General features: G+C 42.8%; 1 protein-coding gene across 4 annotated transcripts in view; it reads right to left on the bottom strand.

Moving 5' to 3' along the window:
• Window positions 1-19,214, bottom strand: part of MDM1 (Mdm1 nuclear protein) — a 326,554-nt gene that overhangs the window by 146,973 nt on the left and 160,367 nt on the right. For all 4 annotated transcript variants that reach the window (XM_069229178.1, XM_069229176.1, XM_069229175.1 and 1 more), the window contains one exon: window positions 6,044-6,174. In XM_069229178.1, the coding sequence (XP_069085279.1) occupies window positions 6,044-6,174 (131 nt within the window). The remainder of the gene's footprint in view (window positions 1-6,043; window positions 6,175-19,214) is intronic.

Below are 19,214 nucleotides of genomic sequence, written 5' to 3' on the forward strand. Positions count from 1 at the left end.
CTTACTGACATCTGGACTGGGCATGATGGATAGTGCAGTCTACCAAGGTTCTTAAAGGAGGAGAGTAGTTTTCCCGATGTTATAGTGGTGTTTATACTGAGGTATCATTCCTGCTTTGTTTTTATTTAGTACGCTGTTTTCTAAGTGGACAATATGATTGGTCATTAGGCTAAATAGAAAAGACAACGAGTGTTGCCAACTTGAGGATCTTTCCAATATATCTATTACAAAAAAATCAGCAATGGTTCTATATCCCATGCAGAATAACCCACCCATTTCAAGTGGTTAAGTAAAGAGCAACTTAGCGCTGCAACAGACAGTACCCCTGCTGCAAAGATGTACAATTGCGGTAAGTGCAAGAAAGCACAAGTTCATAATGCATTGGGCGTTCGGGTGCCTGGCGACTTTGGGTATCTTTAAATAATACAATAGAGGTATGCAAACCCTTATCAAGGGGTTCTTTGTTTGTCTCATCCTGGTGACTTATGGTCACACTTAGGGCCTCATTATAAGTTTGGCAGCCCCACTTTGGGACCGCCAAACTCGTGGGGAGGATGCTAGCCCATAGCGGTGATGTCCCCCCACCTCCCTGAGCGTATTACAATGTTCCCGCCGGGTTGACTAGCGGAAATATTGTAATATGCAGTTCCCGCTGAACTTCCCTGGTGGGAACAGTGCTACAGTAATGGCCCTGGCTCCCTTATGCCAATACCGTAGCACTCCAGCACCCTCGAAATGCGCACTGTGACAGCAGCAGACAGTGTGCATTCTGACTGTGCTGGGCAGGGGGGGCCCTCATATGGACCCCAGCACTGGCCTTCTGCTAGCCTTTCCATGGTGTGGTCCTCGCCATGGAAAGGCTGATGGAAAGCTGAGTTGTAATCAGCCAGGCGGCGTTGAGTTTAGGCCACCATGCCTGAGTGCAACTTTGAGGTCTGAGAACCGCCACACTCACGGTGACGGTCGGACCGCTGCACTCTAGGCGGTCCGACCGCCACTTTACAACCTTGGCAGGCTGACCCACCTACAAACCGCCGTCCCAGCCAGGAACATGGCTTCCCACATAGTGGCGGCAGTCTGTAGGTGGGTCAGCCTGCCAAGGTTGTAAAGCTGCGCATGGACTGCCTGGAGTGCAGCAGTCCAACCATCACCGTGAGTGTGGTGGTCCTCAGACTGCAACACTCGTACTAAGGGCATTACATTTGGACTGGATAATTCTTCATACCTGACAGTTACACATAGTCCTACGATAAGTAAACAACAGTGCTTTGGAGTTGGTTTTTATTACCCTCTTGAATGAATTTGTATATGACGTTTATTGATAGTATCATTGAAAAAGGTGTTTGAGCCCTGAAGAAGTCATAAAATCTAAAGACAAAACACGTGTCCATTGTTGGTTCTCCATTCCAGTCTGGCTGTATAAGATCTGGATCAAAACTGCAATTGAAGACCTTAATCTTTTGAGTTACATGATGTTATCACAGCAATTAATCGATTGAGACCAGGGAAAGCACCCGGCCTGGATGGGGTCCCTGTTGATCTTTTTAATCTATGCCGGATCTCTGGGGCCCTCTAGTTACAAATGTACTAAGACGTGTAGTAAAAAGTAACATTCCCTCCTCATGAAAATTGGCCATAATTATCCCTATATTCAAAAAGGGTAACAGGCAAGATCCAACTTGTTTTAGGCCAATTTCTCACATAGATTCTACTGCTAAGATATTGGGGAGTGTGATTCTGACACGGCGGGAGGAATGGGCGGCGGAGGCAAAGATCACCTCCCCAATCCAATACGGTTTTAGACCTGATCTAGGCACAGTTGAACAAGCACTAAATTTGCACCTCATCCTTAACAAATATGTTACTATTAGGAAAGAATCTATTCATTTGGCTTTTATCGATTTATCAAGTGCTTTTGATTTAGTGAACAGAGGGAAGCTCTGGCAAATCATGGAATCGTTGAGGGTTGGCTGGAACCTGTTGGAGCTAGTTAAACGTTTATATGCTGATCTAATGGTTTCAGTGCAGTATGGTTTGCACGGCGAGAGGTCTTCCCCCTTTCTATCAATGCGAGAAGTCAGACAGGGCTGTATTTTAGCACTGTTTTTATTCTTGTTATATATTAACGGACTTTATGAATTTTTAGTAAAAAACTGAAAGGATTTTCCTAGGATGGGATTGAGATAGCTCCTGGGCCTTCTGTACGCTGATGATGCGGTTTTAATTGCCAGTACAGCCAACGGTCTCCAAAGCTTGTTGAAACTTTTTTTAAATCTTTATGCAAGATTTAGGGGGTGATTCTGACCGCGGCGGACGGCGGTCGCCGCCCGCCAAGCGGTTCCCGCCGAAAAGACCGCGGCGGTCATTCTGGCTTTCCCACTGGGCCGGCGGGCGACTGCCGAAAGTCCGCCCGCCAGCCCAGCGGGAAACACCCTTCCCACGAGGACGCCGGCTCAGAATGGAGCCGGCGGAGTGGGAAGGTGCGACGGGTGCAGTTGCACCCGTCGCGAATTTCAGTGTCTGCAAAGCAGACACTGAAATTCTTCGTGGGGCCCTCTTACGGGGGCCCCTGCAGTGCCCATGCCATTGGCATGGGTACTGCAGGGGCCCCCAGGGGCCCCGCGGCACCCCCTACCGCCATCCTGTTCCTGGCGGGAGAACCGCCAGGAACCGGATGGCGGTAGGGGGTGTCAGAATCCCCATGGCGGCGGAGCGCGCTCCGCCGCCATGGAGGATTCTCAAGGGCAGCGGGAAGTCGGCGGTAGACCGCCGACTTTCCGTTTCTGGCCGCGGCTGAACCGCCGCGGTCAGAATGCCCAGCGGTGCACCGCCAGCCTGTTGGCGGTGCTACCGCCGACCTCCGCCATGGCGGTAATTACCGCCAGGGTCAGAATGACCCCCTTAGATTTGAAAGTAAATTGTACGAAGACGTATGCTATGATTTGTGGCCCCAGAAATACAAGATCTAAACAATTTACCATGGGAGGAAACATCATAAATAAAGTAAAAAAAAATTGTTACTTAGGTTTGCATGTAAGCTCTTCCATGTCATGGAATTTCCACCTTACTATTAAGACCCAACAAATGGTGAGAAACCTGGTAGCAATATTTCACTTCGCCCGCAAATTAGGCCACAGACCAGTTCACCAGATCGTTATGCTTTATAATTCAAAATGCATATCAGCAGCCACTTATGGTGCGGGTTTGTGGGGTCAGACCAAAACAGGCTCTCTCCAACGTGTTGAGAACAAATTTGCGCATAGATTACTGTTGGAACCCAAGAACGTAGCAAATATTATCTGCCATGAGGAACTGGGATTATGGCATATTAAGGATTTGATTGGCGTCACCCAACTCTTGCTGTGGTTGAAATCCTGGTTGAATCCTGCAGCTAGTGTACAAGATTGAATGACCAATTGTGGACAACTGGTCAATTCTAATAGAATTCCGTGGCTCACATTTTTGCAAACCTCTTTCCGGAATTTAGGACTGGAGAATATGTTTACTCACCCAGAGTTCTTGCCTACAAATGCAAAGGAATTGGATACAAAACGATATTCTGAGTATATTTTGAATCTTAGATCCCATGGGGCCCTGAATTTGAAAACCTTTGATCCCTATGCCCAGATTTCAAACACGATTTCAATGGAACCATATTTAACCAGGGTCCCAAGTTCTTCATCGTACTCCCTCTTTGACTTATTTAGACTAAATTTGATACATTTCAGAGTGGCCTTCCCAAAGCAGTGTACCTGGCAAAAATTGCTCCCGAATTGTCCTTGTGATACTTTTTCTAAGCAAAGCACGTGCCACTTTTTTCTATTTTGTTCACTCTATTCTGCTCCCAGACATATTTTTATATTGCCCCTTTTACGTAAATTACGAATTATTTCTTATAAGGATGTATTGATCTGTGTTAAAAAATTGTCATCTATACAAATTTGTTATTCTGTTTTAAATTTGATCAGATCTGCTACTGCTATTAGGAAACGATACGAACTGGTGGAAGCAGTCATATATTAATTCAAGTCGGAATAGTATAAGATTTTAAATTGATTTCGCAACACTTGTTACATGTTACTTATTATTATTTGTTGTTTATTTATTGTGTTCTTATATACTTTTCTGGTCCTGCCACTGTTATTATGTATTATCATGGATACGCTGATTTAAGTAAACACAATTAGTTTTGTATTTTGGTTATGTGAAAAATGTTTTCTTATTATTGTCTCATATTTGTGCACTGTCCTTTAACTATTTCTAATCTTATGTATAATGAATCTGTACTTTTATGGCACTTTGCCGAATAAAGAAATTTGACTGACTGACTGACCTTTAATTATTGTAAGGACTTCATTTTTGGATGTATGGAGATCATGCCAGTCGACAAGGCATTTTAAAAGGGATATTATACTTCAAGCATTTTTGTTAGATTTACATTTATATTTCTGATAAGGGTGGGAATATTAATAAATGTATGTTTTTTATGCATACGGATATCTAAGTGATATTATGGAATCAAATTTATTTCTGACCAAAATTGTGTTTGGGTGCTCCAGACTCATAAATACTACATCTTTCCGATAGATGTGGTGGACCGAAAAACCAAAGAAAAGATATCTCGACAATAGGAAGAAAAATTATGTTTAAGGGACAAGAACAGGAAAAAAAATGAAAAAATGAAAAGAACAAGAACGTTAAATGAAAGGAGTGTGCAAAAAAACAAAGCGATGTAGAAAAGAAAAGAGAGCTCAAAGACTGTCTTTTTTTTAAAAACGGAGGAAGAAAGGAATCTGGGTTTATGTTGCTTCTTATTGTGCATTGACAGCTGACTTTTTTCTACCTAATGTTTATTTAAATTTCTTTAAAAGGGAATTACACACACACTTTTGGGAAGTTGCTTAGAGCTATCATATAGGAATAACTCGAAGAGCCAGTCAGCAGACACAACTAGATAAAGAACAGAAACATATCAGGACTTTCCCTGAGTTTATGAAGGTCCAGAAATGTTGTGAAAAATAAGCTAATAAAATGAGAAATTAATAATTCTTTGCACTCATTAAAGAGGTTTTACATAGATATGAGCTACAATGTGAATAAGTGGAAGATCTAGTGCTGGAGAATCTATATTAGAATAATTAATAGCCATCACAGACAAATAAAAAATATTAGTGACTGATGTTTATTGAACCCCCTAATATGCCACTAATCGAACCTTGTCAAAAAAACACGTCTGACATGCAAACAAAAACAAACTACAGAACTGTACAAGCGGTTTGTTTTTTTAGAAATAGTGGTACTTGAACATCAAGACATAGAACACACAATGTTTCTTAGCCCCCAGCTGTAAGATCATCCACTTTCTTGGCCGATCAAAATGAATGCTAACTTTAACAGGACATTCTTAGTGCAACAAATAATATCAGTCAAGGCAGCACAATTGTGGTTCTGATTTCCACTTTTGCAAGGCAAATGCCCAATCAGAGTCTCATCCACTCATGCAGTACCTCCAGAAGAGACCAGAGCAATTCAAATAACAAAAATGACTTCTACCCACAGCACAAATCAAACACATTTGAAGTAATGCAATGTTGTAAATCTCCACTCCTTTCCAAAACACTGCACCAATTACGCCTCTGTGTTTAATCCGTAAAATAAAAAAAGTGTAAGGACCCCAAGATTTTCAAAGGAGCCCACAACCCGCACTGCTGAACAGGGGGTTTGCTAGTACTAAGCCTCCCTACTTTTGATTCCATCTCATAACTCTTTCATTCAACCCCCTACACCTTTCTCTTTATGTAATTCTAGCAAGATCTTTCTCATCCCTCACTTCTCCCTTTTGGCACTGTTTTCTGATCTTTTTCTTACCACTTATCCTTCTTGCTCTAGATCTAGATGAAGAAAAGTAAGGTCTGAATTCTAAAAATGGGTGCCTCTATCCAACACAGGCAACCACCTGCATAAACTAAACAAAACGTTGGCTCCAAATAAATTATAAACCCTTCAGATGACCATATCACGACAATTACAACAATGTGCTTACCGAGATCCCCTGTGTGCAAGTTGTAGATATTGCTCCTTTAACTTATTTTCCTGATTAGCTTGCTTGTGTACTAATTTAGGAGTATTTTCCTTTGCTGAGGTGTTCTCTGGTTTTAGCTCTTCCTTTTTATTCTATGAAAGAAAACAAGAGTTAACCAGGTTAAAAAATGTATATGTATAGTGAATTATCAAACAACTGTAAATACATAATTACAATAGCTAAATATTTTCGTTATAGGTTCCTGTCAAATGCACAAGGTTTTAAAACACTTCAAGATAAGAAAGATGAAATCACAAGTCACAAATAAGCTCTTCTAGTTACTGCCAGGATATGGTTAAAGGTAAGATAGAATGTGGCAATGGCACTGGCAGTGTAGACAGAATCTAGCAACAGGTATGAAGAATGTGACAATGGCCACTAGTAGTGTAGAGACTGGGATCCTTTTGGGGGAAGTCTGGTGGAGAAAGGAATTGGATGTTCAGAACTTTTGCAAGATGTGCGAGTGCTCTACATTTTTCTCGCTTCCACTACTCCTGTGAACACCAGAGTGGCAACCGTCTAGCAATGTGCTGCCACCCTGTACGCAACATTGCAAATCTATTTGGCTTCAGCTGATCCATTTTCTTTCTACGAAGCTCATGGGGCTATTCAATGGTTAGCAGATACTGGGCATCTGCCAAAGAATATCAGGATCCCCCATCAGAAATCTTGTGATTCCATCATCCCATTCAGAGCTGGGGAAACCATTGGGGTTCTGCCAGAAGAGCTTCAGCTAGCTCAGATGGCAAACATTCTTGACATGAATGATCATCTGGTCTGCCACTGGATCCCCATCCACAGAGATGGTCGCCTCTTCCTTTGTATAGCCGAGTGACTTTCATTCACTTTTCCTTTGTGCTGCTGCATTCGGAGGCATGGTGGACCAGGTCCAGACAAACTCACGATGGTTCCCACTAGTAGGGAGAAACGTTCTTCAGTCAAGGCCACTGCCTTTTCCTTTTGTAGAAACAGAACACCTGTTTGGGACTTTGTTTATTAAAAAGAAAATAAGAAAAACAAATGCAGAGCAGGCCAAAAAAACATGGTGGCCTCCTCTACACCAGCAGTGACAAAGGCAGTCCTGGGAAATGTTCTCCTTTTCTAACCACTACCACAATGTGCTTTTGTGCCTCTACAACGTATGGTTTCTGGGGTTAGTGGTCTGCAGTGACTATTTATTCCTTTACTGTAAGATTAGCTATATGGATATTTTACCATCTGATTTGTTCTGCAGCACTCAAAGCCCAGCACCTCCTAAAAAGGTTGAGTTCCTCTGAGGAGCTTTAATAAAAAAGTGAAACATCATGATTCCCAGAAAGTACTTTAGAGAATAATGGACTGCTTAAATGAAAGGAGATTACTTCAAAGACAATTGGAACATATTTTACTGGTAAATGAAGACTGCAAATTACATAAAAGATGCAAGAGCTATATCTACCATAAATTGATGAGACCTTACTGAAGATACCAAACATCTGAGCAATGCGCTACTAAAATATGTGTTTTTGAACTTTCCACTTCCATGGCCAGTGGTCTGTGATGAGCGGTTGAAACTTTGCTGGGGAGGTAGCTTTGTATTTTACCATTTGATTTATTCTGAAGCTCTCAAAGTAAGCACCATTTCAAAAGCGCTTTCATGGAAGTAAAACATATTAATGTCAGGAAGCACCTTAGTGAAATTTAACTAGTTAAATATCAGGAAATTAGCTTAATGTAAACCGAGCTGTTGAAATGAAAGGGGATTACCTCAATGAAACATGGTCAGTATTTTACTATGAAATGAAGACTGAAAATTAAATGAAAGATGTAAGGACTATATCAACCATAATGCTCTGGACAGGCATCCTTACCGAAAGCAAACACCTGTGAAAAGTTCTGTGCTGCCTTATTGGAAGTTCCTATCATGTGTGTTTGTGACAACGGTGAGTCCACCATATGAATGGGAGCACTTTAATTGCATAGAACTCCACAAGAGAGGCAGGATACTTGATTACTGCAGGTGGTCCTTTGCCAATAAAGCAAAGACCAGCGATCAGGCTGGCTGTGTGCTCCCAAAGCCTCAATGAGGCACTCAGTCTTTAAATGTGACAGTCTGTGATACAAAGAATGAAAAAATCCATTTTTGTGGCACTTTTCATGGTTTGTACCTCTTAAAAATAAAATATGACACATACTTTTATTGGACTAAAGTACATTCATCTTTCGAAAATAAAACGTTTATTAGTTAAACCTGGTTACGTGCTCACGTCTGAAAAAGTAGAGCACATTAGCGTTGAACAATCAGCTCATTAGTGGGAACTGCAATGATAAGTGTTCCTGGATATAAGAAGGTGGAGGTGGAGCAGTGGGGGAGAGAGAAAAGAGCATTAACATTACAATAGTAGGTATAGAGTGAAGGAGCTACCTGAAATGTGTATATAGTTCAAGAGTGGTGAGTGAAGGTCCCACAAGGGGCTGTATGGAGCCAATTTCTGAACAAGATAAGAGGGCCCCCTCCATAAAATGCCCTGTGGAAGAAACAGAGAATTTGGAAGAAACATCTCTTTCCTAGCAGAAGCCAGAGCTCAGAGTGTAATTCAGTAGAGACAGAGACATGACAGGGGATGTTAAGCAGAGACCTGAAAGCATTTTCGACCCGCTGTTCCTTGGCCAGTAGATATTTAGGGAGGCCGAATTAGATTACATTAGCATGAACTACCATCCTATGACAATTTTCAACTTGCAATATTTTGTAGAGTAGTCTGAGATAGTAATAATATAATGCATAGGTTTTGTTCACTAATGTGGAGAAGGTTAGGCCAGAGTCAAAGATGTCCCACAGTTTTTGGCAAAAGTAGTAGGAATAGGCAGAGATAGTAGCTAAGCCGGCCAGTAGACAGCGGTTTGGGGATTGGCCGAAGTGACAAATATGGAAACCTCCATTTTATTGGTGTTAAGTAGAAGCAGAAAGATTCAGCAGACCATGGAGAATGAGTCCAGGCACAGAATACATAGCATGCCATCAGCATGTATGAAATAGAAGCACCTGAAGGATTCTATAACACAGCCAATAGAACCACCACAGACATTCAACAGGGAGGGTGAGGCTGAGACAAGAGACCTGAAGAAAAAACAGGTAATGGGATGGAAAGCAGTCTGGTAAGGAGGAAGGTGAACTGCTTGGGAGCGATCAAAAAGAAAAGAATACAGGAGTTTCAAACCTTGAACTATAACCCCACAAATAGTCAACTGATGGAGTAGAATGGTATGAGCCACCATGCCAAAGGCGGAAGATAATTCAATAAGTATCATGGGAGAAGAGCGACCATGATCTAGAAGGAGATCAAGGTCATCAAAGAGGAAAGAAGACTGTGCCGTCAGCCTGATGAAATCCAGATTAATTCGCACCAAGGAGATGGGGGATTTCAAGATTAGACAGCTGGGAATTGACATGCTTTTCAATGATTTTATACGGAGGTTGAGAAGCAAAATGCATTAGTAGTTGGACAGAGTGGTACGCACTGATACCATTTAAGGACTGCAGACATTGAAGGACGCCTCTTAGAGAGAGAGATTAGAAATAGTGTCAGAAAAGTGGGACAGGGAGCAGTGGGACAGGGAGCAGTGGGACCAAGATTGTCATGCGGAATGAAGGAGAGCCTGGTGGACACCAGGTGAACGGGAGGAGTGCTGACGGATATGGTGTAATTACAGCAGTCAATATTATTAGACGAGCAAGCTACGCATGGCAACAGTTTGAGAACTGGACATTAGGTAGTGGCAGGTATAAGTTTGTGAGGGTCAGAACATATCTGAGAAAGCCTAGGATTGACACCTTGTAGAAGATTTCTATACTAGAATAGGTAGGGCAGGTGCCTGGTGGAATAGTGTATCTGTTATTGGAAGAGTCCAGTAGATGGATGGGCAAAAGTGGCTTGCCTTTGGCATGCAGTTGCCTCACATACTGCATGGATGCGAAGAGACTGCCATAAAATACACTGATGCATTAAAATACATAGCTAAAATTAGGACATATAGTAGATGGGTCCAGCAACCCCCAAATAATACATCGAAATAAAATTAACAAGCATGACAAAATAAAAGCGTAAAAAAATGTTCCTTTGTGAGCTGAATATACCAGCCTAATGGCAAACGCAAACTCATGGTATGCAGAGATCTAAGGTGGACATGCACACCAGATTAGCTTTGCCCCTTGAAGGAAGAGGAGACAAGCCCAAACAATGGCCAATATACTTCTTTTGCTGCACTTGGTGCATGTAGTTCAATGTTTTGATTGTGTGTAAGCCATGTGCCCTCAGAAAAGATTGTCCTGCTCCTCATACGTCTTCCCATTATGGCCCTGCCAAAAGCAGGACCCCTCTGTCAAAGATGTCATTTAAACTATTGTGAAAAAGTACTAATGCACAATGTAAATCTAGTATTTTAGACTTTGTGTTGGATTACCTGTTTTTACTCTGTTGATTGTACCTTCTGGGTAAAACAGAATTTACATTTATCCATTTTGAACTGCCACCATTTTAACATTTATACAATTTTAATGCCCTGATGCCGGTTCTTGAGTTCTCTCTGCACCTAAATGCAAAACCATATTTCTGCTTTTTTTCGTAAAACAATTTGTTGATGTATTGATTTGCTGGTATTTTAATGATGTACTAATATTATGATCTGTACTTATAGAGTTTTTAATTTCTTGATTTTAATTTCAATCTCTGATCATAGTACTGTTAACCCCTTGCTAAAGAATTTGCACAGATTGTCCTATGGACCATGGTGGATTATCGAAGGTCTCTGTATTATGACTGGCTCTTTTAATCCCAGTTGCTGCAGCACTAGAGAGCTGTTTTCTGCAAATCTAATTTTAGGTAAGTGTGGCGTACTGTAAAAAATAACGACAATGAATGGATCTTTTTCTTTCTTAATTTCTGTTTTTGTGTAAACTTTTATGACCTAAGGTCGAAATAAAGCATGATCTGATCATGATCAGAAAGATGACAGACTAGACCTGTGAAATGAAATGATAAATATAAAATTTCAAACCAGGGTTAGGGAAAACAAACCAAAGTGGGGATCGCTTACTCACTTCTGACCCCACTGAACCCCTTCAGAGGGCCGAGTACTGGGAAAAGAATACAGAATAATAGAAAAATGAGAAACACAATCAAAAGAAATAAAAGGCAACTAAAATATTAAAGAATGTCCAAAAACAGAATATGAATTCAAATAACTAGCCAAAGTAAGGAAAAATGACAAATGGGCCCAAGAACTGACGAATATGACAAGGAAATTAATGAGGAGGCAAAATAAAAGTATACACATTTTTTGCTTTTTTTGCTGAAAATACCAGTTAAAGGGTGGCAGTGAATTCACAGTGTACAGAAATTGGTTACAGAAACAGGTCACATGGTTACAGAAATATGTAAAGAGAGTTACAGGGATGTGGAATTCCTCGAGGACATCTTGTTTGGGGTCAAGGGCAACAAGTTTTTATGCTTACTTTGTCCTTGGGACAAGTAGGCCCAACCCTCTGTAGCACAAACCCTTTGGCTGCTTGTTTACAGAGAGTGGAACTCTCTGCAGTTGAGGTAATGTGTTTCCAAAAGATAATGCTGTTCGAACTTGTATTTATGGTTCATTATTTGAAAGCCTTCATTATTAGGGTGAGTGCTGTAAATAAATGTTTTAAGGTCACACTTCACTACTGACATTGGTTCCAGTACAAAAAAAAAAAAAATGTGTATACACATGTCTGAAAAGTTTAGGCTATGAGGCTAAGTATAATGCTCCCAGAATGCTCTCTGATTAGATGCAAATGAAGTGTCATTTAGTAAAATGTGTTGATGCATGCTAGTATTTCCCAAAAATATTTCTAATGGAAAATCAGGGTAACCATTTTCAACACGAATATGGGAAGCATGAAAATAAAACAAACACTGACAAAGCCAACTGATCGGACATATTTTTATAAGTCTTTTAGTTTAATCAATGCGTGTCTTGTTTTGACATGGCTTTTGTAACATTTTATTGTTGTGGGAGCTACCAGGCCCTCAACATTGTAACAAACACTGGCAAAAAAAAAAAAAAACGTTTTTGAACTCTAAAAGCACACTTTGCCACCAGTGGCATAACAAAGGCCCCGCAGCCGCCCTCCAGGGGGCCCCTTCAGCACAGCACCTGCCCTGAGTGACTCTGGAGAGGGGGCTCCTCCATGTTCTTTGCAAAGGGGCACCCTCCAGTTTCGTTACGTCACTGATTGCCACTGTAGTTCCTGACACTGAACAAAACTACTTTGTGTGCCAATATGCTCCTTGTGGAAGAGCAGAATGCGATCACTCACAGTAAAGCCAGTCGAAAGAGAGAGAAATAGAAATTTAATAAAAACAAAATGTCTTTGTTAACACCAGACCTAATTAGGGACCAAGACCCACATGTAAGTAGCTTTTTGCATGTCGCAAACAGCGAAAGTCGCTGTTTGCGACGTGCAAAAAGCACATTGCGGTGCACAAACCCAGTTTTGCGATTCGGTAACCTGGTTACCGAATCGCAAAACGGGTTGTCGCAATTAGGAAGTGGTGTCCCTTCCTAATTGCGACTCGCAGTTCAATGTAGGATTGTTTTGTGACCGCGAACGCGGCCGCAAACCATTTGCAGTTTGCACCCATTTCAAATGGGTGCTAACACTTTTGCAAAAGAGAAGGGGTCCCCATGGGACCCCTTCCCCCTTGTGAATGTCACTGTAAAAAAAAATTCTGAGCAGGCAGTGGTCCTGGGGACCACTGCCTGCTCTGAAAAAATGAAACGAAAACGTTTCATTTTTTGTTTTTGTAATGCATCTCGTTTTCCTTTAAGGAAAACGGGCTGCATTACAAAAAAAAAAAAGAAACTGCCTTATTGAAAAGCAGTCACAGACATGGTGGTCTGCTGTCTCCAGCAGGCCACCATCCCTGTGAGGGCCGCTATTCGCAAGGGGGTTGAAAATTGCGACCCACCTCATGATTATTCATTAGGTGGGCATTTGCGAAGCCCTTGCGAATCACAGATGGTGTCAGGGACACCATCCTACATTCGGATTTGCGACTCGCAAATTGCGACTCGCAAATCTGAACCTACCTACATGTGGCCCCAAATTCTTAAAGAAAGTCACAAAAGTGCACCCATGGTATATGTCGTACCCCTATAAAATATTTGTGAACTGTATTTTAGCATGGGTAAATACGCATGTGTAGATTTGCTCATGTGAAAATCTACTGAGCATTTGCAAGTTCATTTTCCCTCCAGCCACTTTCTTCCCAACCCTGGAAGAAGTTCTAATTCTGCCATTGTCAGGAGTAAATGTCCAACCTTTCTTATTATGGGAAAATATTAGAGAGAAGCTGGTGAAAATCTTTAAAACATGCACCTATTGCTTACTGCTTCCTCCAGCCCCAGTATGCAGATCTGCAGAAGGGTGGCAAAATAAGGAAATTGCTACAGTAGGGATTGAAACTGCAAGTATTCAAGCCCTACTATGGTAGTAGCCATGGCATAATCAGAGAGGCTATTATCAGAGCTCTTCATAATGAGATTGCTGCCATAATTTGTTGCCACACTACATGGCACCAAAGGGACAAGTAGATCTTTTTACAGGACAAGTAGATTTGAGAAGCAACCTGTCCCCTGGACAAGTAGATATTTTAATAAATTCCACACCCCTGTCAGAGTTAATTTGTGGAGGATAGAGTGCATGCCAACAATGTTGAGGAATAATGTACTATTAACAATTGATATTTGCTAACATTTGATATTTGTTCGTGCACACTGACAAGCCTTCCCGTACTAAACAAGCATTGGAAAAGTCAATAGGTTGAGCTTCTTGAAACCTATTGTCTTTGCCTATGCATTTGGCGATGATGTACAGCATGGACAAGAAAATGAAAAAAAGAAAGCAAAAAAAGAAACAATGAGAGCGGCTTTATCATTTTATAGGCGCAAACATGCGTCACAATATTACACTTGCACATCTACAAAATAACACACATCCATAATTTATTTTAATTACCAATCCAAAAAAGAGAGGTGAAGTTAAAAAAATTAAAAAGAAGTAGCACAAAAGAGTTTTTAAAGTGGAGGGACCAGCAGTCGTATTCTGCCTTGTCCTCGACATAATTGTTTAAAAAAAAAAAAGTTAAAAAAAATACAAAAAAAAGGAGTGGGTCTCAGAGGCGATGGAGGGTCATGGTCAGGGAAGCAAGAAGAATGAGTGAAAGCTGTTGAAAGCAGTACAAACATACAAAGCAATACAGGGGTGCAAAAAGAAGCACACAAGAGAGAAAGGAACACAGAGCGCAGGAAAGGCAGGGAGTTTGGTGGCGGAGCAGCGCGAGAGAGAAAGGCAGAGAGAGACAGACAGAAAGAAAATACACATGTACTCTCAGAGAAAAAAGTAGTTCTATAATAGTGAACCATGGAAGGAAGAAGCCAGCAAATCAGCGAGATGGAAAAAGACTATGCTCTATGGGAGAGACAAACACAAGGTGGACATGCTGGGACAAGGAAAGCCACTGAATAAGAAGCATTATATGAGGTGCATTGGCTGGTCTGTAAGCATCTGTAGATTCTTAGTAAGCTCCAAATACGTCTTTTACAACAAGACAGCTTGCACTGTCTGTTTCCACAACCTAAAAATTGGGAACATGAATCTCAGATTAAGGGCCTGATTACAACTTTGGAGGAGGTGTTAATCCGTCCCAAAAGTGACGGTAAAGTGACGGATATACCACCAGCCGTATTACGAGTCCATTATATCCTATGGAACTCGTAATACGGCTGGTGGTATATCCGTCACATTTGGGACGGATTAACACCTCCTCCAAAGTTGTAATCAGGCCCTATGTGTCCAGAACATTTTGTTCAGTCGCAAAGCCAGGCTTGTGGATGGCCTCTGGGTCTGTAAAAAGTGCTGAATAAGGTAACAGCACAGCAGGGAGGAGACCTAGGTTATCTCAAAGAGAGTGGGCTGAGAAATCAGAAAAAAGGATAGAATTCAGATGGTTATGATGTCTGGATGTGTCTCCCATGCAAGGGGTTAAGCATGAAAAGGAGAAATATTTACCACTGGACTTTGTGAAAACTGGAGCCCTTGCTGGCCAATTCCTCAGTAGGATGAATGTATGAGGCGGTTCCAACAAACAAGAAGACCTAATATGGCTTACAACCTCATGCTAGTTAGCCACTGAGAAGGTTTGTCGTGGTAGATCCATTATTCAAAAGGAAATCCAGAGGTCCCTTACAAGCTAGTACAATGGTGTTACAATCCTGCAATTATGCCGTTGGATATATTATTTGAGTTCAAGGACAACAAATCTTTATTTCCAGACAATTCACAAGCCCATGGCGTGCAAGATGAACATGTTACTTAATAGTGAGGTAAAAGAGGTATCCTCTGCTGCTACAGCAAGACATGCATTCAAATATACAAGATGTTGCACATAGTATATATGATTCATCAATGCAAACATTTTACTGTTAGGGTGAATGCTTTACGGCAATATAGTAAGCTGCAAGCTCAGCTTGGACTGCCAACCACATCTACAAAATAAAAAGATGTACACATTTGTAAAATGTCACAATTAGAGTGAAATTGGCACTCTTTTAGAATGTTCCTTGATGATATGCAAGTACCTTAATTGTTGCTGCAGATAAAAGAGTAGTTCTTCAGTTGTTTTCTAAGCATTTTCCTGGAGAGAAGTGTAAGGAAATGCCTCCTTGGCATGGTTACCTCCTGCCTTTTTGCCTTTGCTGATGCTAAGTTTTGATTTGAAAGTGTGCTGAGGCCTGCTAACCAGGCCCCAGCACCAGTGTTCTTTCCCTATCCTGTACTTTTGTTTCCACAATTGGCACACCCTGGCATCCAGGTAAGTCCCTCGTAACTGGTACCCCTGGTACCAAGGGCCCTGATGCCAGGGAAGGTCTCTAAGGGCTGCAGCATATCTTATGCCACCCTGGGGACCCCCTCACTCAGCACAGACACACTGCTTGCCAGCTTGTGTGTGCTGATGAGGACAAAACGAATAAGTCGACATGGCATTCCCCTCAGGGTGCCATGCCAACCTCACACTGCCTATGCAGTATAGATAAGTCACCCCTCTAGCAGACCTTACAGCCCTAAGGCAGGGTGCACTATACCATAGGTGAGGGCACCAGTGCATGAGCACTGTGCCACTACAGTGTCTAAGCAAAACCTTAGACATTGTAAGTGCAGGGTAGCCATAAGAGTATATGGTCTGGGAGTCTGTCAAACACGAACTCCACAGCACCATAATGGCTACACTGAAAACTGGGAAGTTTGGTATCAAACTTCTCAGCACAATAAATGCACACTGATGCCAGTGTACATTTTATTGTAACATACACCCCAGAGGGCACCTTAGAGGTGCCCCCTGAAACCTTAACCTACTACCCGTCTAGGCTGACTGGTTTTAGCAGCCTGCCACACTCGAGACATGTTGCTGGCCACATGGGGAGAGTGCCTTTGTCACTCTGTGGCTAGTAACAAAGCCTGTACTGGGTGGAGATGCTTATCACCTCCCCCTTGCAGGAACTGTAACACCTGGCGGTGAGCCTCAAAGGCTCACCCCCTTTGTTACAGCACCACAGGGCATTCCAGCTAGTGGAGTTGCCCACCCCCTCCGGCCACAGCCCCACTTTTGGCGGCAAGGCCGGAGGAGATAATGAGAAAAACAAGGAGGAGTCACTGGCCAGTCAGGACAGCCCCTAAGGCAACCTGAGTTGAGGTGACTGACTTTTAGAAATCCTCCATCTTGCTGATGGAGGATTCCCCCAATAGGGATAGGAATGTGACCCCCTCCCCTTGGGAGGAGGCACAAAGAGGGTGTAGCCACCCTGAGGGCAGGGAGCCATTGGCTGCTGCCCTCCCAGACCAAAACACGCCCCTAAATTCTGTATTTAGGGGCTCCCTGAACCTAGGAACTCAGATTCCTGCAACCTTAGAAGAAGAGGACTGCTAAGCTGAAAAACCCTGCAGAGAAGACGGAGACACCAACTGCTTTGGCCCCAGCTCTACCGGCCTGTCTCCCCCCCTTCTAAAGACATTGCTCCAGCGACGCTCTCCCCAGGGACCAGCGACCTCTGAATCCTCAGAGGACTGCCCTGCTCTAGAAGGACCAAGAAACTCCCGAGGACAGCGGCCTTGTTCACCCAAGACTGCAACTTTGTTTCAAAGGAGCAACTTTAAAACAACTGCGTTTCCCGCAGGAAGCGTGAGACTTGCTACTCTGCACCCGACGCCCCCGGCTCGACTTGTGGAGAAACAACACTTCAGGGAGGACTCCCCGGCGACTGCGAGAACGTGAGTAGCCAGAGTTGCCCCCCAGATCCCCCACAGCGACGCCTGCAGAGGGAATCCCGAGGCTCCCCCTGACCGCGACTGCCTGACTCCCAGATCCCGACACCTGGTAAAGACTCTGCACCCGCAGCCCCCAGGACCTGAAAGATCGGAACTCCAGTGCAGGAGTGACCCCCCAGGAGGCCTTCTCCCTTGCCCAGGTAGTGGCTACCCCGAGGAGCCCCCCCCCCCTTGCCTGCCTGCATCGCTGACGAGACCCCTTGGTCTCCCATTGATTTCCACTGGAAACCCGACGTGTATTTGCACACTGCACCCGGCCGCCCCTGTGCTGCTGAGGGTGTACTTTCTGTGCTAACTTGTGTCCCCCCCGGTGCCCTACGAAACCCCCCTGGTCTGCCCTCCGAAGACGCGGGTACTTACCTGCTGGCAGACTGGAACAGGGGCACCCCCTTCTCCATTGAAGCCTATGCGTTTTGGGCACCACTTTGACCTCTGCACCTGACCGGCCCTGAGCTGCTGGTGTGGTAACTTTGGGGATGCTCTGAACCCCCAACGGTGGGCTACCTTGGACACAAACTTGAACCCCGTAGGTGGTTTACTTACCTGCAAAAACCAACTAAATCTTACTCCCCCAGGAACTGTTGAAAATTGCACTGTCTAGTTTTAAAATAGCTATATGTGATGTATTTGAAGACTGTGTATGCTATTTTGATTATTCAAAGTTTCTAAAGTACCTACCTGCAATACCTTTCATTTGAAGTATTACATGTAAAATTTGAACCTGTGTTTCTTAAAATAAACTAAGAAAATATATTTTTCTATACAAAAACCTATTGGCCTGGAATTGTCTCTGAATGTGTGTTCCTCATTTATTGCTTGTGTATGTACAACAAATGCTTAACACTACTCCTTTGATAAGCCTACTGCTCGACCACACTACCACAAAATAGAGCATTAGTATTATCTCTTTTTGCCACTATCTTACCTCTAAGGGGAACCCTTGGTGTGAGAAAACAGGGCTGATTGCAGAGGCCCCCTAACTTTTTGCCCCCATTTTCCACTTTATGCTGGTGTTTTCCTGACTCTGATGGTGGCCTGGGTACTGCTAACCAGTCCCAGGGCCTGTGCTCTGTGTAAAATGGATTTGCAAATTAGGCTAATTATAATTGGCTAAGTTAACCTACCTGTAAGTCCCTAGTATATGGTAGGGCATGTAGGTTTAGGGACCACAGCATAGGTGGTGCACACCTAGGTGCACTGCTGAGGTGCCCAGTGTCATTTTAAAAGCAAGCCTGCCTTTCTGGCTGCTTTTAAATTAAAGTTATATGCAAATTCGACTTTGGAATTAAAGGTACTTCCAAAGTCTTAAACTACCTTATTTTTACATATAAGTCACCCCTAAGGTGTGCCCTATGTGCCCCTAGGGCTGGGTGCCATGTAACTATAAGCAGGGACTTTATAAAAATAGATTTATAAGCCCTGGTGAGGTAAAAACAGCCAAATTCGTTTTTCCCTCATTGAAGTAAATGGCCTTCATAGGCTAGAATGGGCAGACTTTATTTTAAATTTTAAAGTCTCCTTAAATGTTACATACCAAGAATTTGGTATCAAATTAATTGTTGTAATAAATCCTACAACTTCCAGTTGTTGGATTTAATATAACTAGTTCAGGTAAAAAGTTTAGACTTTACCTAAAAAGTTGCCAATTTCAGCTCTGCATTGTTTTTGCTCCTGTGCTCTGATTGGCCAGCCTGCAGCAGCTTCTGCCAGGCTGCCTTGATTAGGTGTGAA

This window comes from Pleurodeles waltl, chromosome 4_1 (assembly GCF_031143425.1).
Source record: "Pleurodeles waltl isolate 20211129_DDA chromosome 4_1, aPleWal1.hap1.20221129, whole genome shotgun sequence".
Lineage (NCBI taxonomy): Eukaryota > Metazoa > Chordata > Amphibia > Caudata > Salamandridae > Pleurodeles > Pleurodeles waltl.